Source organism: Capra hircus (genome assembly GCF_001704415.2).
Source record: "Capra hircus breed San Clemente chromosome X unlocalized genomic scaffold, ASM170441v1, whole genome shotgun sequence".
In the NCBI taxonomy this organism is placed as follows: Eukaryota; Metazoa; Chordata; class Mammalia; order Artiodactyla; family Bovidae; genus Capra; species Capra hircus.
In genome coordinates, this window is record NW_017189517.1 from 10099819 (window position 1) to 10126907 (window position 27089).

At 43.0% G+C, this 27089-nt stretch overlaps 1 protein-coding gene across 5 annotated transcripts in view; it reads left to right on the top strand.

The window, feature by feature from the left end:
* Positions 1-27089, top strand: part of ARHGEF6 (Rac/Cdc42 guanine nucleotide exchange factor 6) — a 116245-nt gene that overhangs the window by 13880 nt on the left and 75276 nt on the right. For all 5 annotated transcript variants that reach the window (XM_013976296.2, XM_013976297.2, XM_005700425.3 and 2 more), the window contains 3 exons: positions 17936-18020; positions 20189-20313; positions 21912-22113. In XM_013976296.2, coding sequence (XP_013831750.1) covers positions 17936-18020; positions 20189-20313; positions 21912-22113 — 412 coding nt within the window. The remainder of the gene's footprint in view (positions 1-17935; positions 18021-20188; positions 20314-21911; positions 22114-27089) is intronic.

Here is a 27089-nt window from a genome sequence, read left to right on the forward strand (position 1 = left end):
GGATATTGTGCCCATTATACACTGGTGGAAACTGAGGTTTGGGGATGATCCAGACAAATGCCACACACTGCCAGTGCAAAACAGAGCCAGAATGTAATCACTGATGTTCCTTACTTCAAAATGTGTTCCATTTGCCACGTGCCAAGCTGTTAACCCAAAGGAGCTATTGAGAATATGGGAACATCTAGCCTTGGTTTTTCAGACGTAGCTGTACATCAGAGCCACTTGGGGTGTTTTTAAAAAAATACAAATATTGGGGTCTACCCACACTGGGCTTTTGTGTTAATTGGTCTGCAGTGAGATCCAGGCCTTCCTCACTATTTCTTCTTTTTTTTTAATGTTTAAGTAAACTTTATATTGACGTACAGCATGAATTCAGGAAACTGCACAAGTCCTGAGTAAAAAGTTCATTGGATCCTTACAAACTGAACACATCTGGAACTGGTGGTTCAGTGGTTAAAAATCTGCCTGCTAAGTGCAGAGGACACAGGTTCAATCCCTGGTATGAGAAGATTCCACATGCCTCAGGGCAGCTAAGCCCATGTGCCACAGCTACTGAGCCCAGGCGCCCTAGAGTCTGTGCTTCGTTGTTCTTTCTTTTTTATTGCTAGTGGTATTCCATTGTGTAGATGTCCCCTATTTTCTTTATCCATTCACCTGTTGATGGACATCTGGGTTGTTTCCAGTTTGGGGTTGCTATGAACAATGCTACTATGAATATCCCTGTGTATGTCTTCTGGTACACATTTCTGCTGGGTTTATACATAGGAATAGAACTGCTGGGTCATAGGGTATGTGTATGCTTGGCCTGAGTAAGCGCTGCCCCCAAATTTTCCGAAGTGGTCTTATTATTTGGTTTTGAAAGCTCCCCAAGTGATTCTAATGTGTAGCCAGAGTAGAAAACGATTTCCCTGGTTTATTTAGAGTTCAGCCGTCCAGCAACCCCTAGAGTCTGCCACCAAGCTGAGAACCTCATCAGCCTTGGATCGTCTAGAAAATCTCTGCTGAACTGGGCAGCTAGCATCCATTTTCCCATAATCCTTTGTGCACAGCTACCTTTTTGCTGCCTGCCCATTCTCAGCATGGTAATCTGTGATTACATTTCTCTCTCTACTAGTCTCAGGGCTTCTCAAAGGCAGGAACTAGGAGTTGATCATCCTTGTAATGCCAGCAGTCATGACAGAACGTGGCACATAGCAGGTGCTCAGTAAATGTTTATTAAATGAATGATTGCTAGAATGACTGAGTGGTCAGGCAAGGTCTGGGCTGCAAAAGAGGTGCCCGCTCTTTGTCCTTGGACATGTGCACTTCATTCCTAGGAGTCTTCCTTAAGCCCTCACTCAGAACCTAATTGCTTTTATTTATCGAAGCCTGTTGGAATTATGGGTAATCTGGTTGCTCATCCCCAAACTGATTAGAAATAGCAAATTAGATTAGATGAGATAAGGTATGTGGAAGCACTTTGTAAACTGGAAAACAGCATCTAAATGGAAAGTTGTGATAAAGGGAGAAGAGACGTTGCTCCAGATTCTACTTGCTGGTGATGGTAGAAAGTCTATATCTATGTGAAACATGGAAGCAATGAAATCAGCAGGAGACACAAACAATAAAAAAGCAGACTGCCAAACGTAACCATCCGGGCATTTTTGGCATGGGGTCAGGTAACCCAACACATGCTGTGTGGTCTAGTGGTCAGAATTTCTAACTTTCTCCACCTTGGTCTAGGTCTGATTCCTGCTCAGGGAACCTTTGTTCTTGAAAAGTCTTGTAGTAGTGCAAAGGCTAAGAGCTTGAGTTTTAGACTTGAACTGACCTGAGGTAGCCACTTGTGAGGTATATGACAATTTCCTTCATGGTGAAAAGCGTTAGTCGCTCAATTGTGACCCTATGGACTGTAACCTGCCAGGTTCCTCTGTCCATGGGATTCTCCAGGCAAGAATACTGGAGTGGGTTGACATGCCCTTCTCCAGGGGATCTTCCCAACCCAGGGATTGAACCCAGGTCTCCTGCATTACAGGCAGATTCTTTACCAACTGAGTCACCAGGGAAGCCCTTTCTTCATGGTAGTGTTAGGTAATGTTAGGTATATATATTACTTTCTTATTATTAGATATATGTTGCTGCTGCTGCTAAGTCGCTTCAGTCATGTCCGACTCATAGACGGCAGCCCACTAGGCTCCTCTGTCCCTGGGGTTCTCCAGGCAAGATTACTGGAGTGGGTTGCCATTTCCTTCTCCACTGCGTGAAAGTGAAAAGTGAAAGTGAAGTCGCTCAGCTGTGCCCGACTCTTAGCGACCCCATGGACTGCAGCCTACCAGGCTCCTCCATCCATGGGATTTTCTGGGCAAGAGTGCTGGAGTGGGTTGCCATTGCCTTCTGCAGATATATGCTACCTCTTAGCATTAAATGAGAGAAGTAAAGCACTTCACACTAGTGCCTGGCACTGAGTAAACACTCATTAGCATCTAATTAGTTCCTAATTTAGCTGTATTTTAGTTTTTTGGCTGCATTGGGTCTTCGTTGCAGCATGGGCCATGTGGGATCTTAGTTCCCTGACTAGGGATTGAACCCACATCCCCTGCATTGGGAGGTGGATTCTTAACCACTGAACCATCAAAGAAGTCCCTGGAATTTTAATATATCCTAGTAGACTAGTGTTCACAAATGATCACATTGCAGTATCCAAAAAAGGTTCACTTTCTTTCTTGTTGACAGGTTAGGCAAACTATTTAAGAAGGGAATCGTGCTTAATAGAAAGATTTGCTTTAGAAATTTTAACATCAAAAAAACCTTGGGACTTCCCTGGTGGTCCAGAGGTTAAGAATCCACCTTGCAATGCAGGGGACATGGGTTTAATCCCTGGTCCAGGAAGATCCCATATACTGCAGAGTAAGTAAGTCCGCAGGCCTCAACAACTAGAGCCTATGCTCCACAAAAGTAGCCACTGCAATGAGAGGCCCCCAGTCACTGCAACTAGAGAGTAGCCCCCGATTGCCACAACTAGAGAAAGCCTGCACAGCAATGAAGACCCAGTGCAGAGAAATAAATAATGAAATAAAATAAAAGCCCTTGGAGACAGGAAAGGGTAAACTGTGGCCTCTGAGGAATGATGGCTTCACCTGGGGTTCTGAAGTTTTACACTTGTTCCACTGAGAATTTAGACGAGGATGAAATGTAAACCAGGAAAAAGAAAATCCAGCCATCTTGTTTCACAGTTCTATGCTTTATTTGGCAGAGATTGCTTGTTTTTGGAAAAAAAGTTGTTAGAAAATAAAGTTGAAGGTTAAAATCCCCACATATTTTTTAATACTTAACATCTTTCTTCCAAAGATAAAACAAAGTTGAACATTTCTGGGAATTTCCGGTAAAAAGTGGTGGTGGGCTTGACCTCTGTTCTCCTAGTGAACAGCAGAACTCCATCCTGCCAACATTATTAACCTCTTTGACTCACTAATTGAAGTGGTTTTTTTTTTTTTTTCTTTTTCGGAACTTGAAATTCTTAGTGTCTCGCATCACAGAAAATAATTTGACTTTAGATTAGAGGGTGTTGAAATGTGTTGAAAATTATCTGTAGGTCATATTTACTGTGTTTACATATTTTATTTGGAAGATTGCGTAAAGACAGTTTAAATTTTGGTGATGTTATAGCCCAGTGATAGCCATGGGACAGAAACTGGAAGCTGTAACTCTAATTTCTGATAATATATGTGTAATCTTAAGAGTTTTATGAACTGGTTATAAAAGTTCCTGTTAAGTCTCCAGCCTAATGTCTTGCTGCTGTTTTTAGTGCTTAGTGTGGTTGATTTTTAAGTTCTGAGAAGAAATTTGTATATGGGTTTCTTTATAACAACTCAGGACACGAAATATGTTTGGGGATCCAGTTCTAAAGAGAAACTGGAGAAGACAAAGCGACTGAATTCTTCTGAGACTATGAATTATTCAGTTGTTAACCACAGTAACTTCTTTAGCTACCATTTTGTGTGCTAATAATAGAAACGGTTTGGACGGATTCCTCTTGGAATTGAAAAATCAGGAAAGCTTTTCACTCTTTTCTAGTCTATGCATAAACTAGGAGAATGTTTAAAAGGATATTTTCAGTTTCTCATGTTTACCTGGATAAAATAGTAGGTGTGTCTTCTAAAACAAAGGTATTGATATTCATTTTTATAATTACTATAGCTTGAAATTTAAAAATCCACCCCAGAGCAGTTTGCTTCTTGTTTTAGTTGAATGAAACAGTTCAACAAATGGTTTTTTGTTTTTGATGATGACTGACAAAACCTTTCCCCTTTGCTCCCAGGAAATAAGTAATAAACCTGTTGAATTGGGCACAGTTGAGGGGGAAAAATAATTAACTGCCTCTATACAAAAAACAAAAACAAACAAAACCCCCATGGTATGTAATACTTAAAAAGGAAACATATAGTTTCTGAATTGAATTGAATGTGTGTTGATAATACCAAAAGGAAGGCATTTTGTTGGAATTAAATCTAAGTCAACTCTAATTTGGTTTTAATGTTGACTCGAATCCAGGCTGTTTCTGGGGGCAACAGAGCACAATACAGGCCTTTATTAAGACCACACAATCTTGGCCAGTTCTCCCCTGCTCCAGCCCATTCTAATTTGGTCGTATGCTATAATTGAGGCGACCCCCGAGGATCGGTCTGAGAGGTGAGGACGTTGCCAACACAGCATAAGGTAGGAGAGCCATTGGTGATGACACTGGGGCTAGCACCAAAGGGAAGTACAAGGTCTGGCCAATTGCTTAGGGCCTTTGCTTAGCTCCGTTTTAAGAGGAGGTGTATGTCCACTCAGCCCAGAAGGCAGCTCCTTATCTACATTTCAACATTGACCTTGCCACTTCCTCTGTTGTCATCTGGAAGAAAGACTTACAACACCAGACATCTGTCTAATTAGTTCCCAGCTTTGTCAGACCCTGGCAAACTGGACCCTACCACACAGAGGGTTGTGTGGCTTCAGATGACATCTAGTCACGTGTCATTTTTATTTGACTTCTTGGCAGAAGATTTACCTTCCTAATTAAGTTCTGCTTAGAGAAATAGAGTAAAATCCCAGCTTTGTACTTTCTTAGGGACTTGAATATTATTACAGAGATCAGACGTGTCAACTGAGAGATTGAATAGGCCAATGGGGAAGAGAAAGAATTAAATTAAGGTGAGATGAAGTGCAGCAGTTTGCAAAGCAGAGAGTGAAAGTGTTATAAGGACTTGCTTGTCTCACCCTAGACAAAACATGAAGGTTTCCCTACCCTTTGGAAGCACGGGCATTACTTCAAGAGGCATCTTTAAGGGGTCAAGCTGTGAACAGCTTTTATGAAGAGCTGGCCCTGTGAAGCAGTCCCTCAACACTGAGGAACATTCTGTCTTGTATTAATAACTTGTCTGTTCTTCATGGCTAGGTTTCCAGCAAACTGGGGCTACTTACCAATGATTTCTGAGAAATGTATGCAAACCAAGAGAATTCGGTATTTTACTAACCAAAGAAATTTAACCACTTCTTTGGAGAAATGTGTGTTGTGATAGTGTAAATCACCATTTTTACTGTGAAATAACCCGCTTGCACTCTTTGAAGATATGCTGGTATTTGGGAATGGATTGGGGATTAAAAAATCACCTTCAAGGAAAGAGAACAGAATGAAAAATAATGTTTGACAGTTGGTGTATACTTGTAGGGACTTTTTTTTCTTGATAGATGTCATATAGCATCCGTTTTGTTTCTTATCTTAAAACAAATTTATGCATTAGTGCCTGGCATATACCAGGTGTTCAGTAAATATTTGTTGAATGGGTAATGAGTGGATGAATTGTTAAGAATTAATTTTAGATAGCTTGAATATCTAACAGCCTAAATGTAGATTATCAAGAGCTGACTTAATTTATTGAAGTGACTCTTTAGTGGATGAAAATAAGGCTAACAGGAAAACTGGGTCTCTCCTAGTCAGTATTATTACTCAGTTTCTTTATACCAAGCTGGAGCACCTGTTTCATGTTTTTAAAAGTTAAAAAAAAAAGAAAAGAAAAAGAAAAACATGAGAGATTAGGTCACACAGTGTCATATGGAAGCTTTCTCTGCCTTTCCTGTCCTCAGGTCACTTCTTATTCCTTGTGTTACCCAAACTCTGTCAATTTCACTACAATTTCAAGTGTGAGATTTGCATATCCAGGACTCTAACTTTGATTCTCCAAAGTGGTCCCATGCAGTAACCACACTTCTTTTGGGTGAGGTAAATGCTTTATCAGCATTCTTTTCTTCTCTCAATCATATTCTTCAAAAACAAACATCTGTCTTCCCATGTGATGGAAAATATATGAGCCCTGATTTAACAAGTTCTATGAGAAAAAAAAAATGACCTCCCCCTGCCTTTCCTTCTGGAGAAGGTAGGCCCAAAGGACAGGTGTTTCTGGTGGAAGAAATAGCCACTTAAATTTTAGGTTGAAAGGAAAGAGGAATAGTCAGCAAATGTTTGTGGATCGTCTGTGTGGCAAGTGCTGAGCATTGTGGAAAAAGGCAGCATGTGTACGGGAAATAGTCATGGAGTTTTGCAGTGGATGTCTGGCTGGGTAGCCATGCTGCCAGAGTCTAGAGCATAATACAGAGTGGAAAGAGAAGCTCATTGTGTACTAAGGTAGAGTGTTGGAGGAAGACCCTATGGAGGAGAGTGGCGGAGGATGGGCCCCGAAGACCTGCTACAATTCAGATGATTGAGGGAACTTGTTCATAAAGAGAAGGGTGCCTAGCAGAGAGCGGCACAGTGAAGGAAGCAGAGGATTCTGGGGCATACATAGAGGTGATGGTAAGAAATGACATACTTGCTAGTGGTGAGACCAGCTTGAGAAGCACTTTGAATGCTGGCTTGAAGCGTGTGGACTTGATCTTGTAGGCAGTCACAGGCAAGGTTACTTTAGGCTGAGAGACGTGACTTTTAACAGAAAGCACTGTTCATGCTGGCTTGGATGTCTGAGCTCCTGAATGCCCACTTTCCTGTGTTTGGATGGTTTCCTAGGCACAGATCTTGTTTGGGGTCAGATGGAGGAAAACTAATTAACTTATTCATTAATTGGTTGATTGATGTCTGCTGGGCCTTGATGGGCATCTCTGAAAAGGGCATAATTTTGAAAAAGTGACTCACATAGAGAAGTAAGCAAAGTATGCCAAAAGTCTTCGCCAAATGAATTGTTGAAGGTGATCTCGAAAGAAAGGAAGAAAGTGGGAGAAACTTTGGCACAACATCCTTCCTACCCAGATTAGCTGGTGTGAGAGGGACTTCAGGCGTGTGATTTGTGGTCTTGCCAATGGCCTGTCACCGCTTCTTCCTTCTCCTGGGTTACTTTGCCATATTTTGTCATGTCCCACTGTGCCCTGCTGGGACTTGGACTCTGTTTTAAGGCAAGGGATAAACAGGTTAATGTGGCTCGTAGTGGCTGTCTTTTAAGCTGTTTTACAATAGACTGTTCAAAAAAAAAAAAAAAAAAAAGATAACCCAGCCAGCCAAACAGTGACATCTCACAGTTCTTTCCAGCATCCCTTCTCTATAGTGCCTACATCATGGTGCTTTGGGAGGAGATTTGTACCACCTGAGACAAGCCAGAAATTGCATGGGCACATGAATCACTGAAATCCATCCCCGTGGAGTTTGAAGCGTCTTTAGTCACCTCACAGTCACTGGGCTTCAGTTTGGGGATAAGCACAGGTGTGTGTTAGTTTAGATAACAGATGTTTCCTGAAAAGTCATATGGAAATGGATTCTTTTTCTTTGCTAATCATATTTCTTTTTGCCTTTACTTGTGATCTTGACAATGCCTTTTCCTCAATTATAATTAATCACCAATTGGTGAAAGCTTCTAAACTGTAATTCATCAATTTTTGAACACCTACTATGTGACACTCTTCTAGACATTGAGGATCCAGAGATGAAAAAAAAATTTAAGACTATTGCAGTATAGTTGATTTACAATGTTATGTTAATTTCTGCTATACAGCAAAGTGATTCAGTTATACATATTTAATATTCTTTTCCTTTATGGTTTGTCCCAGGATATCAAATATACTTTCTTGTGCTATACAGTAAGACCTGGCTGTTTATCCATTCTGTAAGTAATAGTTTGCGTCTGCTAACCCCAAACTCCCAGTCCGTCCCTCCTCCACAACCAGATATGAAAACGTTTTAAAAATCTGGCTTCATGGGGCTTATTTCAGTTTTTCTGATAGTCCACCCTACCAATCCACCAATGAATGGTGGTTTATTGAGTGTCTCATATGTACTGAATGCTGGACCAGGATTGGGAGACACTGTGCTGCAAAGAGTTGGCTTTCCAATGGGAAAACCAGGGCTAATCTTAAACCCTGCAGAATAAGTAGAGAGTAGTACACTGGAGTTGATTGAGAGTTTATGTGTGTGCCATCTATGCAGACAGCAAGAAGAAAGAGAGGCATGAGGGTGGAGGACTTTAAGGAAGGCAGTGGATGAGACTGCCAGAGGGGGGACTCCTGTGTTCATTGCCCACCTCCCTCCCTCAGCTTTGTGCTCGTAAAGGCTATATATCGTCACCCTGCTTATTTAACTTACATGCAGAGTACATCATGCAGAATGCCTGACTGGATGAAGCACAAACTGGAATCAAGATTGTGGGGAGAAGTATCAATAACCTTAGATATGCAGATGACACCACCCTTGTGGCAGAAAGTGGAGAGGAAATAAAGAGCCTCTTGATGAAGGTGAAAGAGGAGAGTGAAAAAGCTGGCTTAAAACTCAATATTAAAAAAACTAAGATCATGGCATCTGGTCCCGTCACTTCATGGCAAATAGACGGGGAAACAATGGAAACAGTGACAGGCTTTCTTGGGTTCCAAAATCACTGCAGATGGTGACTGCAGCCATGAAATTAAAAGACCTTGCTCCTTGGAAGAACGCTATGACCAACCTAGACAGCATATTAAAAAGCAGAGACATTACTTTGTCGACAAAGGTCCGTCTAGTCAAAGCTACGGTTTTTCCAGTAGTCATGTACGGATGTGAGAGTTGGACCATAAGAAGGATGAGTGCCGAAGAACTGATACTTTCAAACTGTGGTGTTGAAGAAGACTCCTGAGAATCCCTTGAACTGCAAGGAGATCCAACCAGTCCATCTTAAAGGAAATCAGTCCTGAATATTCATTGGAAGGACTGATGCTGAAGCTGAAGCTCCAATACTTTGGCCACCTGATGCAAAGAACTGACTTATTTGAAAAGACCCTGATGCTGGGAAAGATTGAAGGCGGGAGGAAAAGGGGATGACAGAGGACCTGGTTGTTTATCCATTCTATAAGTAATCGTTTGCATCTGCTAATCCCAAACTCTCAGTCCATCCTTCCCGAATGCCCAGACATGAAGATGTTTTAAAAAACTGGCTTCATGGGACTTATTTAAGTTTCTCTGATAGTCCACCTTACCAGTTCACCAGTGAGTGATGATTTATTGATATAAGCTTGGCGTGCTACAGTCCATGGGATTGCAGAGTTGGATGCAACTGAAGGACTGCGCAACAACATGTAACACTAGTCTCTCCTGTGCATGGAATTTGTTGCGAAGCAGTTGCTTCTACTAGGTTTTCAGGCTCTGACCCTAAATCATAGCAGGGGCTTTGGGAACCCTGTCTTCACAGGAGAGTCCCCTCCTTCACTGCCTGGACAATTAAACCAGCAGGAGCTCTCGGCTCTTAGACTTTCCGAGCCTCTTCTCATGGTCTTTATACCTATGGCTGGATTCATCATGGGGAGTTCTAAAAGAAATAGTACCTGGAATATCTAGGGTGTTTTTTTATCTTTTTAATTTATCCTTTACATGAAAGGACAAGGAAGAAGTATAAAGGATGAGGATGTTGATTTGGGACCCCATGTTCAGGCATCCTTCAGTGTAAAAATGGATTTTCCAAAAGTTTGTTTTTAAGTTATTGTAAGGAACACGTAGCAGATTTTCCCATAGAAATATGGTGCTACATGGTGACTGTTTGGCCGGCCCACAGGGGCTTGTTTAATAAGTAATGTGACTGAATTACAGATGTCACAGAGACTAAGTGGCGGGAATGACGCTGTATCTCTGGGAAAATATGTTCCTTGTTCCAATCTGCAAGACTAAGAAATAAGTCGCCTTCTCTGAAGGGGTGGGGACTTAGGGCTCAGGGAGGACACCCCCAGCTCCGGTGCACAGATGCTCCAGCGGAGGGGGGAGGGGTCTGGAGGGTCTGTCCGCCCTACCCTTCAAAACTGGCAGCTTGTGTAACTCTAGTGGCAGAGGCACAGGAGGACGGTGGGGGGTGGGAGGTGGGCCACAGTGGCCATCTGGCTGGGCGGCAGCTGGTTCTAGGTCTTCGGCTTCTCTCCTTGGCTTGGCAAGTGCTATTGACAAGAGAGATTTTGTCTTTTCCTTTCTTTCACGTCTACTCTCTTTTTGGTGAGATTATCCAAAGCCAATTGTCCTCTCTCTTTCTCTTTTTAATCTTGGCACTGTTTCCATGCTGCTGCTACTGCTTAGTCGCTTCAGTCGTGTCCGACTCTGTGCGACCCCACAGACTCCGCCGTCCCTGGGATTCTGCAGGCAAGAACACTGGAGTGGGTTGCCATTTCCTTCTCCAATGCATGAAAGTGAAAAGTGAAAGTGAAGTCGCTCAGTCATGTCCGACTCTTTGCGACCCCGTGGACTGCAGCCCACCATGGGATTTTCCAGGCAAGAGTACTGGAGTGGGGTGCCATCGCCTTCTCCGACTGTTTCCATAAGGATGCCCATATCATTCCTCATTCCTTTCCCTCTTTCCTGAACACTTGCTACTCAACTGAAGATAAATTTCTGTCGTAGAGAAAGTGGTTTTTGCCGTAAACATGTGCTCACAAGGAAGAATGGAGATCATAATGCGGTGATGTCAGTGATGCTGAGGAAGCCATCTGGAAGTGGATTGTGGGATTTCGAGATGAGGTGTGAGCAGTCACAATTATGCTCAGACCTTTGCTCATTTTACAGGAGCTCTGTGAAGCTGGACTTCCTGGCTCTGGATATCATGAGGTCCAAGTCATCAAGAAGCCCATATTAGTTATCTAAGGTAACTCTGTATAAATCCACAGAAACAAAAGGACATAGATGGTCAAAGCCATCCCCAGTTGCAACGCGAGTCCCACAAAGCACTGGCAGGAAGATAGAGCCAGAATTTATAAATAAGCCATTTAAAAATGACATTTTGGAAAAAAATAATCGGCTGTAAACAGGTAATAATTATGTTAGGCTGTGATACTCCAGACTCCCTTTGCTCTGATTCTGTATTATCCAACAAATTTCTGATTGTAATTTGGCTTACCATGTAGATTTCTCTGTTGGGAGAGAGTGATCTAGGCTGTAAAATGGAAGGATCCAATCCTCTTAATGGTTCATTTTTTGAAAAATTAGTACATTGGCTTTTCACTTTATGTATTAGCCTTTTGTGAATGTGGTTAATGTGAGTCTATTTTCAAGAGCCTTGAGATTTGAAGACCAGATTCTGGACCTTGGGGACCCAGCCAAGATGCTGCCTTTGGGAGCCCCTGTTCAGAGGATGAATCAGCAGGCCTTTTACTGGGCTCCTTTGGTCAAAGACATCTCTCACCATCCAGATGGGAAACAGAGACACAAAGAAAGTAGTGTTGCTTTCCTTGAGTCCTCACAACTGCCCTGCAGTGACAAATCTTGGATTAGAGTCAAGGTTTCCTGACCCTCACGTCGGTGTTCTTTTCAGCACACCGATGTTATTGCAGCTATGTGCATAAGTCAGACCTTGTTCTCTAAATGGCTGAAGTGTAGAGAAAGGAAGGAAATAAGGGAGAGAAGTAGCGAGCAGGCTTTGCACCATATCAAATTGGAAGAGTTATCATTTAAAACCAAGCAGAGTAGAAATGCTAACTCCTGTATTCTAGTAAGTGGAATACCAATATCAAAGTGAGTCCAGTTTCTGAGATGAGAGGATTATTTGTTGCTGACTGGGTGACTGCTTTCAGGAGGAGCTGGGTGGAAGCATTACAGGTTGGGTCTACAGAACCAGGAGCACTGCCACCCAGTGAAATATGACTAAGCAGCTCAGATGTGCTTGCTCTGTCGCACGACGTAATGACATTTCCTCCAAAGTTCAGGGGTTAACAGAGGCAGTGTGCTCAGCTGTGAGGATTAGAGAATGGGATTCAAGATGGTCTAAGTTAATTTAAGATCTTATTCAATAAGAACAAGAAGAACAAGGAAGAGATGGAATGTTCCTAAAATATTTGAAAAAAGTAATTTTCTTTTTCTAAATGGGCCTGAAACATAAGCTATATACATGTGGTCTCACTGAATCACTTGCTTTGCAGTTGATTAGGCTTTAATAGTTGAGTGATGGAGTCTATTGTGATCCCCCCAAACCCTGAATTAGCTTTAAATGAAATGCACTGAGTGGTACTGAAGCCACATGGTATTAGAGGCATCACGTAGTTCTGAACTGGTTTGTGGTATGGCTTCTTGTCTTAACGAGGATGTGGCGGGGGCTATGACTCGTTAACGCAGATGCTTAGAGCATGACCTGTAACCATGGGCCAGATCCCCCACCCCGACCCCCACCCCCACCCCGTCAGCCAACACTTAACGTATATGGACGATGGAACCAGACGAACAAACAGGAGTAACTTAGTACAGCCCTGAACCCCTTCTGGCAAACACGATGAGGTGCCTGCTGGGTCAGGGCTGCCCCCTGAAATGAGAAAGACAGCACAGGAGTTAAGCAAACCCCTGCAGAGACAGTCTTCTCATACAGGTGAATTTCTCTTTGTCACAATTAGTTGAACTAAGTTGACTTAGAGGTTGTAACCAACTTGCTGCGGGTGGTAAAGGTACTCCTTGTATTGACAGCAGCAAGGGATTTCTTTTCATGTACAAACTCACAGATTTCATTCTCATCTTTTTAATGTCAGGAAAACATGGTGGCTCAGATGGTAAGGAGGCTATCTGCGATGCAGGAAACCTGGGTTCGATCCCTGGGTCAGGAAGATCTCCTGGAGAAAGGAATGGCAACCCACTCCAGTATTCTTGCCTGGAGAATCCCATGGACAGAGGAGCCTGGTGGGCTACAGTCCGTGGGGTTGCAAAGAGTCAGGGCATGACTGAGCAACTAACACACACACAGTAAAACTTCGAGTATGCATACAGGGCTAAAATGCTCCTCAGAGCACTTTCTTGTATATTTTTATTGATTCCATCACATTCTTGCTTTGTGACTTAACTACTTACTTTGAGTCACCATTTACTTATCTATAAAATGAGGGAAAATAACTGTACCTAGATTACAGGCTTGCTGGGAGGATCAAAGGCAATGAATGGATGGTGTCAGCCCATAGCACATAGCAAGGGCTCAGTAAGTCAGGAAATTGTAGCAGTAAGATTACCAAATGGTTGGGGGAGTGTCTTCTGCGCTTCCTTACTTTTGTCAGTTTAGGGAGGATGTCATAAAATAGCATACATGTTGAAACTGAAAACTCCTCCAAAAAGGATCTATTTGTAAAGCCATATAAATATTAACTTCTGTGCAGCTTATACTGGCAGATCCCCAATGGTTCAGAATTAACACCTGGTGTTTAGTGGATGGAAAATAGGTTTTGCTGTCATTGTGGATATCCAAAATGGAAAAATGTGGGGAAACATTTAAAAATGAAGGGCCTTGTCTGATTTCAGCTGCTGATGTAGGATTAGACCTTAGGCTAGCCCTATGTAAATACTTAAAATCTTTAATGAACTTTACTCCTTGTCTCTCCATTGCTTACCCAGTGTAGAGTAAATGTTTTTTTGCTGTTGTTATTCTTGAACCTTGCCTCATTCCATGGCAGGCCTGGGACCTTGAAACCGTTGAGCTGTAGTCTAAGAAGCAATCTTTTCTTTCCTGTCTGCCTCACAGTAGTGGTGAATGGAGGGAGGGAATCCTGCTGTTCATTCGACCTTCACAGATCCAACTGGAACTAAGCAGCTAATTTCTGCACCAAAATAAGTATCAAGAAAGTTCAGCTAGGGACTTCTCTGGTTGTCCAGTGGTTAAGACTCCATGCTTCCAGTGCAGGGGACACAGGTTCAATCCCTGGTCGGGGAACTAAGATCCCACATGCTGCATTGTGTGGACCAAAAAAAATTTTAAAACAGCTAATCTGAAGCTCAGTTTCATACCAGAGACACTAAACAGGTGCATGAAGCTTTCATAAAGGAGCCAGAGATGCGTGTCATCTGGCCACTGTATTGGGAAATCGCATATAGCATCTGAGCAGAAATTTGCATTACCTTTTCACCATCCCAGTGCTTTGCAGATAGAAAACGGGAATTGGTTCTCCATTTTGTACATGTAAATGATTGGGATTAATCCTAGGCAAGTGACTTGTATTGGAGTCTACTTACCTCATACCCTCTCCATGGTGGGGGAGTCTCCCTTGCTTTTTCCCAGATGGATGTCAGTGCCCTTAGTTTTTCTCCACATCATCATCTCTAAACTTGGTTTCACACCTCTCATTTCCACTAAGGTGTAAAAGACTGATAGCAGCTCAAAGTATTGCACTTTCTGTAGACAGTATTTCCATTTTAGTAGGTGACCAATCTCAAGAGCGAGGAAGAAGGTCTGGGACGGAATGTTCAGTATTATTCCATGTGAGGCTCATGAGGGTGTGGTGCAGTGGAGGGTGACATGGTTCTGTCTAACTTTCCATTGGCTCAGAAATCACAACCCTCTGGCTTTGCCTTCTCTACTAGTCCCCAGAGGCCGCTTCCAACTTCTTCCTATGTAGTTCCGAGTGCTTCAGAACAGCATCTGTGGGTAAATTCTAGTGTATTGAGGTTTTCTAAAAAAGGGAACTGTGTATAGTGCAGGCAACTTCCCTCAAGCAGACGCAGTACCTCTTGCTGATGCATGTTTCGTTTTCTGATCAGTGTCTTTATTCTCAAATTCGGCCAAGTACCAACACAAGTGGGCTTCCCTAGTGGCTCAGTGGTAAAGACTCCGCCTGCCAATGCAGGAGATATGGGTTTGATCCCTGTGTCGAGAAGATCCCCTGGAGAAGGAAATGGCAACCCACTCCAGTATTCTTGCCTGGGAAATCCCATGGACAGAGGAACCCGGCAGGCTACAGTTCATGGGGTTGCAAAGAGTTGGACATGACTGAGCGACTAAACAACAACTAATACAGGTGAATATTGCCAGTGTGGTTGCCTATAGGAGGTCAATTAACCTGGATAAGGAGCAACCTCAAAAGAAAGGTGGAGGTTTTTTATCACAGTTCTCAGCCTTTTTCTGCTAATATTTACATCCATTTATTATTTTAGACACTGCTCATCTCCACCACATCTACCCAATGCACACATCCATGTGCATACACATGCTCACACTCCCACTAGGAGTTTTTTGCTTTGTTACCATTTTGGCATGCATGTCATTAAAGTGAAGTTGAAAGTGACGTCGCTCGGTCATGTCTGACTCTTTGCGACCCCATGGACTGTAGCCTACCAGGCTCCTCTGTCCATGGGATTTTCCAGGCAAGAGTACTGGAATGGATTGCCATGTCCTTCTCCAGGGGATCTTCCTGACCCAGGGATCGAACCCAGGTCTCCCACATTGTAGACAGACGCTTTACCATCTAAGCCACCAGGGAAGTCCTTACATGTCATTAACACTTTCCCATTGATATCACTTCTAAGGGAGATACAATAAGTTTGGAATCCCATGGGATACTTGATAGTGTCTCTAGGGTCTGTTGCATCTTGTTCACTCAGGTCTTGGCAAACTAAAACAGAATGCCTATCCATTTATTCCTGGAAACCTTTGCATTTTAGATTGTAGCATTCAGGAACATATTTGGATTGTAGTGTCCTTTAACTCTTTAGTAATATTGACATCTCCCCTTTGCTAGAATTATATTAGAATCTCATTTTTAGATGTGATTGGGCTCATCAGTCATTTTAAGCTTGAATGCAAAACATTCATTGATTAAATGAATAAAGACTTGTGGGTCTCAGAAGAGGCCCATATTTGCATATATTGTTTACACTGACGGCCTCCCTCCCAAATGTGGGAAAAAGAAATGGATACTATATATTTTCACTCAAGAGACAGATTTTAGGTCTTAAAGAATATGTACACAAAGAAGACAAAATTGGATTTTGACAAAGCTCCCAGAAAACATGCAGATTAGAAATGGAACAAATGTCTCTACCTTCCCATCAGGGAAGACAGATCCTTCAGAATCTTAGGCTCATTACCAACCATGCCCCACATGAAAAGGTACATTTTATTCCCATCACCACACTGGGGGAAAAAAAAGGATACAAACTTCTTGACATCCTGGAACAAAATGTTTTAAGGTGTATTTCCATCCAGAAAGTGGGCCTCTGGTTAAGCATTGGAGGGTGGTGCTAGTGGTAAAGAATCCACCTGCCAATGAAGGAGATGTGGGTTTGATCCCTGGGTTGGGAAGATCCCTGGAGAAGGAAATGGCAACCCACTCCAGTATTCTTGCCTGGGAAATCCCATGGACAGAGGAGTGTGGTGGGCTACAATCCCCTGGGGAGCAAGAGTCAGATACAACTGAGCACAGCATGGCACAGCACAATAGATATGTATATAGATCTGGGAATCCAGGTGGCTCGGTGGTAAAGAATCTGCCTGCCAATGAAGGAGATGTGGGTTCGATCCCTGAGTTGGGAAGATCCCCTGGAGAAAGAAATGGCAACCCATTCTAGTATTCTTGCTTGGGAAATCCCATGCACAGAGAAACCTGGCAGGCTACAGTCCATGGGGTCATAAGAGTCAGACAAGACTTAGCCACTAAACCATATATAGATCTGTATCATTGACTGGCGGATTAATAGGTTGAGCCTGTCCTTGAGCAGACTTCTAGTTTCAAATACACATTTATGAGACTAGAAGACATCGCCATACACTTTAATACATTGAAAGCATTTAAAATGTTATTCTTAAATTTGTGAAATTATTTTTTACTAAAGTATAATTGATCTACAATGTTTCAGGTGTACAGCAAAGTGATTCACTTATACATCTATAGATCTATTCCTTTTCAGATTCACTTCCATGATAGGTTATTACAAGATATTGAATACACTTTTAAATGAACAATTGTCTTTAAAACACTAACTGCTTGGTATCTTCCCTAGGGACAGGGGATATCAGAATGATGGTTACAACTGGCCATGTGAAATATTGTATTTCTTCAATGTTTTGCTGCCAGCAGTTGAGCAATACCAGGAAGGGCAGAGGTCATATCCGGAAAAGTTACCTAAGGCCAGGAAGAACCTAGAGGCTCAGAGTGGCCAAGGGTCAGATCCATGAAGATGAGCTGAGAGGGGCAAGATCAAGCCGCAGAAACTGGGCACTGAGGCTGGGAGCAAGAGGCAGGCCTAGGCAGGAAGTTTGGGCAGTGTGAAGTTGGGACCCAGTGTGTGGCCACAGTGAGGATGGGCAGAAGTGAGGAAGGCAGTGCTGATGGCGCCCGGCTGAGCACAGTGAATAAAGTGTACTGAGGGGAGGGTGTCACAAGGGCTCCCCCTCCTTCGGTAGTTGATGGGCACTGACTGTAACCTAGCACAGGGTTTCCGGTAACTGGGCCGAGAGTATTGATGGGTTCAGGTCAGAAGAGCAGGTCTGTGCATTTCCTGGTGGGCGCTGCACTCGGCGTAGTTCTCATTTCCCATTACTGCTTCTCTCTGACTCACTGATGGCTGCCATATGTCATTAGGCGGCTTTGCTGCCGCTTTCATTTTTTCCCAACGGTATACAGAGGTTTGGGTCTTGGCTTTTACATTATTTTCCCCTGAGAGCTGGAGGAAGTAGCCTTCTGATACTTTGGTTTGTTGAGTTGAATACTTACAGTGTCTTAACAGTTTCAATTTCCTTTCTCATAGATATTTGATCCTGAGGACCTTTATGCAGGGGTCAATTTCTCCAAGGTTCTGCACACTCTTTTAGCTGTCAACAAAGCAACAGAAGGTAAGTAGGGCTTGAGATGGGTGGGGGGGCCTGGGTGACATGTTTGGGTTCACGTGTCTCTGATTCCTCTAGGATCCGACTATGGCCACAACTGTGCCCTTGGGACAGATTTCTCTCTTCCCCTTAAAAGAACCCCAGTGGGTGCCAGATGCTTTAATTCGTCATACTTTAGGATTTCAACATAACTATTACAGATGTTTTCTAATGCCCTTAATATAGTAAGAATCAAGAAACAATTTCATTCAAAGCTATCAAATAGACCCCTGAGTATAACAGGCAGAAAATTAAAAGGAAAAAGATCAGTTCCTTTTTTCATAAAGTTTACAAAATGCAGCCGTTACTTCCCTTTCCCCGCCAGAGACATTTTTTTTTTTTTCTCATAGTTTTCAGTATGTCTTTGTCCATGTTAAGGAACCCTTCAGTAACCTCGCACTGGAAATGAAACCTCAGGTTCATAGTGAGAGAAAAGAACATCATTTATTTAAATGTTTAATACCCATCACATTGGCAGAATGAAATAAATATAAATCCTAGTACATGTGAACCAAATGATGATAACCTTAAAGGATAGCTTCATTCCTTCCATGATACAGTATCTTACTGAGAGCAGGGCAGTAATAACCATAGTTAGCATGCGTTGACCCCTTACCATGGGTCATGGCTGTCCTAAGAGCCATCGGTAGTCCCATTCAATCTTTGAAACAAGCCTGGGAGTAGGTGGAGTAGGTGTCAGTAGTAGGTCCATATTACAGATGAAGAAAGTCAGGCCCATAGTGGTTCGAGCAGAAAGTAAGCAGCAGACCTGGAATTCAGACCCACATCTCACTGACTCTAGAGCCCTGACGCTCCAACTTGGGTCTTGCTGCTCAAAACACTGAAAAGTCAACACGCTGTGTGCCCAGCACTGCCAGGTGCTACAAAGAAAGTGTAAGACGTGGTCCCCGCCCTGGAGAAAATTACCATCTATTTAGGGAGACTCAACTTACCCATGTGAAACAATTAAAGAACAAGAACAGACAATATAATCAAGTGCCAAAGAGGCTGGGGCATCTTGGAAGCTATCAAGTAATTACAGTTTTAGTCAAAAGAGCTGTATATAATAGCAATAAATGTAAAAATACTTCTCTGAAGTTGTTCTTTTGCTTTCTGGAAGAAAATGCTTTGGCGCTATTGCAAGGCGTATAGCAGAAAGTACAGCTAATTCAAGTAACTATATTTAACACACATGACAACTATCCAGTTCTGGGCAGGGAGGATCGTATAATTCTAACATTATGCCATACAAATTATATGTTCCTTTGCCAAACTCTCCTAGCAAGTTTTACAGTCTCTTCCCTTGCCACAGATATTTATAAAATACAAGGAGGTGAAAGTTAAAACCCACAGCATCAAGGAAATTACTTGGATACTGAGCTTGTCGCCTAGGGAATGTTTGGGCTTTAGACTTTTGCAGTTTATATCTTTTAAAAATAAATGGAGAGGAAAAGAACTCTCATTTGAATTTGTCAGGAAGCCAACTCCTCCCTTTAGTATGCTCTGGGCATTCTGAAAACACCCAACTCAGCGCTGGGCTGATCGAATTTCACATGGTTTCAAGGAAAAGACTCTTGAATTTGAGTTAAAAAAAAAGATTTTAGTATCAAGACTGCATCTTTCCCAGACACACATTCTGTCTCATTCTTATTCTCCCATCCCCCAGGCACAAAGGGAGATTTGACATTATATGTGCCACATTGCTCCATGTGAGGAAGAAAAGAACCACTCAGTTATGGGCCAAAAAACAAAGCGAGAAATTTAAAATATTTCAAAGTAATAAGAGCCACAGACAGCTGTTTGGTATCCAATATAGTTCTGCTGGGGATCAGAGGGCATACTGTTGCAACGGGTTCAGAAGCAAAGTGTTGTAGAGACATGGGTTAAGAGAAAATGTGGTTGTGTCGCTGTTTTTCATTCTACTGGGGAACAATGGCCAGTAAGGTTAAGAAAGAGAAGTTGGCCACTGCAATGGAGGGGCGGGGGGATGAAATAAGCTCAGCATGTTCATCACGGAACAGTTAGAAGTTTGGTCAGATTGCCTTTGATAATGTCCCGTGAAAGATAATATTTTGCTGGAGACGTTTTTCTGACACAAGGGCCTCTCTTTACGGTGCCTTTTCCTCTTTTCACAGATCAGCTCTCAGAAAGGCCATGTCGACGTTCCTCTTCTCTTAGCGCTGCTAATAGTTCTCAGACAAACCCACAGGGAGCAGTTTCTAGCACAGCTCCAGGACTGCAAAGGCAGTCAAAGCCAGTGGTAAGTATGGTCCCCAATTCCCCTGGCCTGTTTTTAAATCCGTAAAATTCGATGGCTATCTTGGTTACATCTCCATAGGTGGTGACATACCATCCTGTTGGTTTGCGGTGTTGTGATAAAATGAATTTGGAACCTCACCCCAATTCAGGCTGGCCCAAGGGAACGCATCAAAGGCATGTGGGCCGCAGAGTCAGAAAGTCAGGGTTGAAGCCTCAAAGTTCTATCCCTTTCTACTGGAGTGGGTAGCCATTCCCTTCTCCAGGGGATCTTCCTGACCCAGGGATTGAAACCCAGGTCTCCTGCATTGCAGGCAGATTCTTGACTGTCTGAGCCACCAGGGAAGCCCATCCCTTTCTAGAATTGAGCAACTGAGAACCCTATGCAAATGTCAGTTGTTAGTCCAACTTCCTGAGGGAAGTTTGCTGTTATTTCCCCGTCACCAGCCCCTACCCCTCGCCCCCGCCCCCGCCCCCGGCTTATTAGAGAACTAAATAGTGCCTGGCACAGTGCAGGCAATCAATATATATTACTTGCTCTCATCATCATCACTGCCATTTTCTTTTTCTCTTTGCATTCCTATTGAGCTCCTGTATTGGGATGGCTCAGTTATCATTGCATTTGGTCTTAATGGGAGCTTTCGTTTGGAAGGAAGCACCCTAGCTTCTGCTCTTTTGAGACCTTTATTCCCTGTCAAAATCCACCCACTTGCTTTAAGCCATCAGGAGCTATTAGTTCCAAAGTACTTTAATTACTTCCAAAGCACTTAACCTTTTGAGATCAGAGATCCCTTTCAGAAGCTGATGAACACTGTATGGTTCCATACCTCTTGGGCCCTCTCCAATTGTATGCAAAATCTTCTCCCTGAACTTACTAGTCTCTGTTTTGGGTAAAGGCACATTGTGCCATCATCTTCTCAGGGACCTGTGACAGGTTAAGAGCTCCTGACTTGGGTAACTATGGGATATTTGATCTTTGCATATGACTAAGCCTTAGCCAATTTAAGATATTCTTAGTAATTGGGAGGTGGGAGGCAGATTTTATGAGATGAGGTTAGTACCTAATCTTGGTCATGTAATTATGTAAGACTTTGTCTGAGTGTTGGGTACAGGCAGAGTGGGATAGTTTATTAATCTACTTTGTTTCCTAGCTCATTTAAATAAGTATCTTTCAGGAATTCCCTGGCAGTCCAGTGATGAGGACTCCATGCTTCCATTGAGGGGAGCCTGGGTTTGATTCTTGATGGGGAAACTAAGATCCCCACAAGCTGAGTGGTGTGGCCAAAAAAATAAAAGTAGTATCTTTAGATAACTGGTGGGGGACAAGGAGATGAAGGCATGACCCCCTCCAAAATACACATTCTCACAAATGCAAAAGTTTGCCTACAATTTTGAGGGCTTTATTAATCCCCTTCTTCTCACTGCCTGTGCCCCCGCAAGGCCTACCTACATTAGGCCCATTCCTAAGTTAAAGATTCAAGACTGAGATAGACCTGGGGTTTTATCCTTGGTCACCCTACTTTATTTGCCTAAATTCATAGAATTTCTGCCCCAGCCTCATTGACATAAGTACCTAATCTGGTGTGACTTTTATTTCTCCAGGAGATGACGGAAAATGGAAGTCACCAGTTGATAGTAAAGGCGAGATTCAACTTTAAGCAGACTAATGAAGACGAGCTATCTGTCTGTAAAGGGGACATCATTTATGTCACTAGAGTTGAAGAAGGAGGCTGGTGGGAAGGCACATTAAATGGGAGAACAGGCTGGTTCCCTAGTAATTATGTCCGAGAAATTAAATCCAGTGGTAAGTCAATCTTTTCAGAGCTTTTTTGACTCTCAAAGCTTTTTTTGGTCTTTGGACAGAAAATCTTTCAGTTTTCATTGGTTCACAGAATTGTTTGTACTGGTATATGTGAAAAAGACTAGAACAGAACTGGGGTAAAAAAAAATCTGTGATTAGATATTTTGAAGCCAAGTTGTATTTAGATTACATCAAGGCGGCAAGAAACTAAAAAAGCAAAAGAATTCAAAGCTTAGACAACTGTTCCACCTTAACTATGTCCCTTTCTGCTACTAATTCTAGCCCATGTAGCCCATCTACAAAGTCCTTCCTGCTACTCCAAGAATCACTGATGGCAGAATACAATAATAAGAGAGGCCATGTGCTCGCTTCCTTTTTTTATCCCTAAGCTCTTTGAGCAAACTTAAGTCTAAATGTCTCAGAGATATGTAGGAGAAATAACAATCACAAGGCTGCAGGAAGCTGTCTGGCCACTTTGATTCTGAATAAGATTGCCCTTAAAGTCATTGCACACTGCTAACCGTTTACCCTTTTTTATGATGATACCCAGAGAAATGCAATCTAATCGCTCATCAGTAATCATTCTAGAACTTTCTTAGGTAACTCTCTTGCCTTTTATTCTTCAAGAAACTAAATCTTGCTTATATTACAAAACCAACAAAAATCCCTGGCATTATAAAAATGGGTCATAATACAGATAAAATAAGGTTCAGTTATTCACATTATTATTGCTCTTCATGCTTCAAAACTATTTACCCAGGGGCTCCTTTTGAGTAGTTAGCTCCTTGGTATATTTTTTCCTTTGGTTGATGTCTTTTTTGCTTTTTTAATACCTCAAAATTAATACTATTATTTAATAAGATTATAGGCTCACTATAAGTTAAAACTTATCAAAATAGATAATGGAGACAATAAAAGTTCCCCTCTTATCTCCTCCTCCAGATAACCACTGTTAGGAGCTTTTCCCTAAAGTATTTGAGCTGAAATTTAGCTTCACGCTTTTCTGTGTTGTGTGTCAGGTGAAGGCAGAGCATTTCCTTTAGTGGAATAAGTATTTACTAACAGATTTATAATTATGTGTGTGTGTGTAAATGTCTTGGTATCTTTTAGTACTGGGAATCGAGGAGTTTCTGTTGAGCCCTGAAGTATCTTCATGGGCTTTGCCTGGAATTTCCTTGGGTTTTGATGATTTTCACGGCTGATTTTTGCCCCTTTTACATCTTTCAATGTGTATAATCTGGTTGTTAGACTCTCTAAATAATTTGACAGATTCACTGTAACTTTGTTCACTGATTCAATGCCTTCATCAGAAAAGTAAAAGGAACGGCCCTTGCTTCCTGGCCTGGCCTGGGAATCCCAAGCATTGTTGAGGGGATGTAGGTAGCCAACAGACAGCACGCCACACTCCTTATAGTGTCCCTTACTGAGATGCCTTGTAGCATATAGTCTGGCTCCTCCCTTGTGAACCAACCACCCTAAGTTTGTCCTGGTCTTGGACCCCTTCTCTTTGAGTTTTTCTAAACTCTCTTTGGTTTACAACTCAGTTAAGGATACACTTGGCAAGCTCTGGCTCTTGTTTGAGCACCTGGGGAACCTAACCCTTAGAAACTCTTTTCCAGCTGTCAAGAATAGGTCTGCCTAACTGGGGTCAGGAGGCCTGCCTCTCAGGGAAAGCCTAGGACTGGAAGAGTATGGACCACTTCCCGCCTAGTTTACTGCAATAGCTTCTTAACTGGCATCCCTGCCCCTGTCCTTGTCACTCCTATAGTGTAGTTTAAACTCAATAGCCAGAGCGTACTTTTAAAATGTACCTTGAGCATTATTAAAATGATTGAGAAGGTACTTTTAAAATGATCCTTTTAAAATGTAACTTGAGTACTATAATGGCTCCCAGCTCAAAAACAGTGAAGGTCAAGGTCATCCCAATAGTCTACATGGCCTCCAGTATTGGCCTCTGGTGTCCCCTCTGACCTTCTTTCTGACCTCTCTCCCCCTCACTTGTCCCACTTCAGCCATGTGGGCCTCCTGGTTGCCTGTTCCAGACAGGTTCCTGCCTCACCTGCTGTCCCTCCACCCTTACCTACTTCAGGTCTTTGCTCCCTTGTTGGCTTCGAAGTAGCATCTTATCTGATCACCCAGGGGAAAATTGGACCCTGTTGCCACTACTCTTGTCCCCTTTCCCTTTTGTAGGTTTTTTTTTTTTACCATTTATTTCTAACAGTGTATATTTATTTATTTATTTCATTACCATCTGTGTTCTACCATTAGCATATAAGTGCCACAAGGGCAGAGATGTTTCTTCTGTTGATTTGGCTCGGTAAATATTTGTAAAATGAATGAATGTTGTGGGACAGGTTATTCAGTTCTGTTCAGCTTATTTGTTGAGTATTTCCTGGGTACTGGGTGGGGCTGTGCTGTACTTACCCACTGAGACGTGTCTGACTCTTTGCGACCCCAGACTGTAGCCCACCAGGCTCCTCCATCCATGAGTATTCTCCGGGCAAGAATACTGGAGTGGGTTTCCATGCCCACCTCCAGAGGATCTTCCCAACCCAGGGATTGAACCCAGGTTTCCTGCATTGCAGGTGGATTCTTTACCATCTGAACCACCAGGGAAGCCCAAGAATACTGGAGTGGGTAGCCTATCCCTTCTCCAGGGGATCTTCCTGACCCAGGAATTGAACTGGGGTCTCCTGCATTGCAGATGGATTCTTTTTACCAACTGAGCTACCAGGGAAGCCCACTTGGTGGGAAGGGGGTTGTAATAATCTGTCCTCATGGACTCTGCCCCCAAGGACTTTTCAGTCTAGTAGTCAGGATAGGTGTGTACATGACAGGTTAGGACAGAGTCACACAAAGTTATATGTACAAAGCTGTTGGAAGAGTAAAGAAATTATTTGATTAACAGTAACCTAAGAGGAAAGAAGCACTTGACTTCGGTCTTGAATGATGAAAAGAGGCTTCTGATGGGCAGAGGATAGAAGCAGTTACTAAGTTAAAGCTGGGAAGTAGGGAAGCATGGAATGAGTGGTAGGAGGATTTGGGTTGAGGGTCAGGTGAGTGAAGAGAAGGGGTATGGCTGGAGCTACTTTAAGAAGGCTGTCAATGACAAGCTGTAAGCAGGGGATTGCATGTGGTTTAGAGAAATCTTTCTAGTGGTGATGTTGGGGCTGGATGGCAGGGAAGTGGTGGGGATAATCAAGGAGGATGTGGGGAAAGCAGTAAAGACTACTGCTGAGGTCCCAGCAATTGACTTTGATGACTGTGGAGAAGAAGAGAAAGTGGATGGATGCAGTTGCTGCTGCTGCTGCTAAGTCGCTTCAGTCGTGTCCGATTCTGTGCGACCCCATAGACGGCAGCCCACCAGGCTCCCCCATCCCTGGGATTCTCTAGGCAAGAACACTGGAGTGGGTTGCCATTTCCTTCTCCAATGCATGAAAGTGAAAAGTGAAAGTGAAGTCGCTCAGTCGTGTCTGACTCTTAGCGACCCCATGGACTGAAGTCTACCAGGCTCCTCCATCCATGGGATTTTCCAGGCAAAAGTAGTGGAGTGGGGTGCCATTGTGTTCTCCGGATGGATGCAATAGATACTGTGAAAACAGAATCAAGAAAACTTGCTGATGATTAGCTATGAGGAAAAGGAAGAGGTGAACATAATGCCAAGCCTGGGGGTCCAGGTGGATGGTGAGCTCCTTAAGGGCATGCAGTGTCATCCGCCTAGCTGGGCAGCAAAGGTTTATTTGCCAGGAGTAGGATATCAGTTCTATGATGAGGGAACCAGTGAAGCACATAAACCTGAACCATGCCTCTTGCCCTCGTGGTGTTCATAGTCTTGTGGGGAGATGGTCTTACTAGCATATCTAATGTTAAGTTCTAAATACAAGGTAGTCTGGAGAATGGTGAGCAGAAGAGAGGTACCCAGCTCATCCTGACAAGGAGGTCAAACAGAAATTATTCATCTCTGTATATCTTTCTGTGTCCATAGTGCCTAATTGTAGTCCTTTGCTGCTGCTGCTGCTGCTGCTAAGTCGCTTCAGTCGTGTCTGACTCTGTGCGACCCCATAGACGGCAGCCCATCAGGGTCCCCCGTCCCTGGGATTCTCCAGGCACGAACACTGGAGTGGGTTGCCATTTCCTTCTCCAATGCATGAAAGTGAAAAGTGAAAGTGAAGTCGCTCAGCCGTGTCCAACTCTTCGAGACCCCATGGGCTGCAGCCCACCAGGCTCCTCTGTCCATGCAAGAGTACTGGAGTGGGGTGCCATTGCCTTCTCCTGTAGTGCTTTAGACATAGGAAATGTTTGGTAGATGCTGAACTCCCTTAATAGAGAAGATAGGAGGTTGTGTGTGTGTGTGTGTGTGTGTGTTGGGGGTGGGTGATTGGTACTGGAAGATGATGAGTTGTTTTGGACATGTTAAGTAGAGGTGCCAGCAGGTTATCATTTTGAAGATTTCTAGCAGGTTGGCAGGATGAATTTAGAGCATGGGAGAGAAGTAAGAGCTGGAGATTAAACTGCCAATGAACACTACAAAGTGGTAGATGATGAAGTGTCAAATAGATAGCAGATCATCAGTGGACAGAGAGTACACTGTGACTGGAGTGGTTGGGAGAGGCTTCCTGGAAGAGACAGGACTTGAGCTGAACCCTCAAAGACACGGAAGCTGTGTGGATAGGTCCAAAAGAGAGTGGAGGACAATATAAGTTGTAGTGATTATTTGGGGAGAATGAAAACCGTGAAAGATCTGTGGTAGTTCAAGTGGAGCATATTTAAGGGACTGCGGAGGAGATTAACTTGGTGTAATGCAAACATCTTGTTGGGAAAGTAGGTATCAGCTCTTTGCCAACTTGAATCCTTTCCCACCCAAATCTTGCTGCACAAAACAGTAAGAAGGCCACAACCTGCTTAGAAGGCTGCTGAGGGACAATATAAACTCAATGTTATGCTGTTTTATCCCCTGGAGAAGGGAATGGCTACCCACT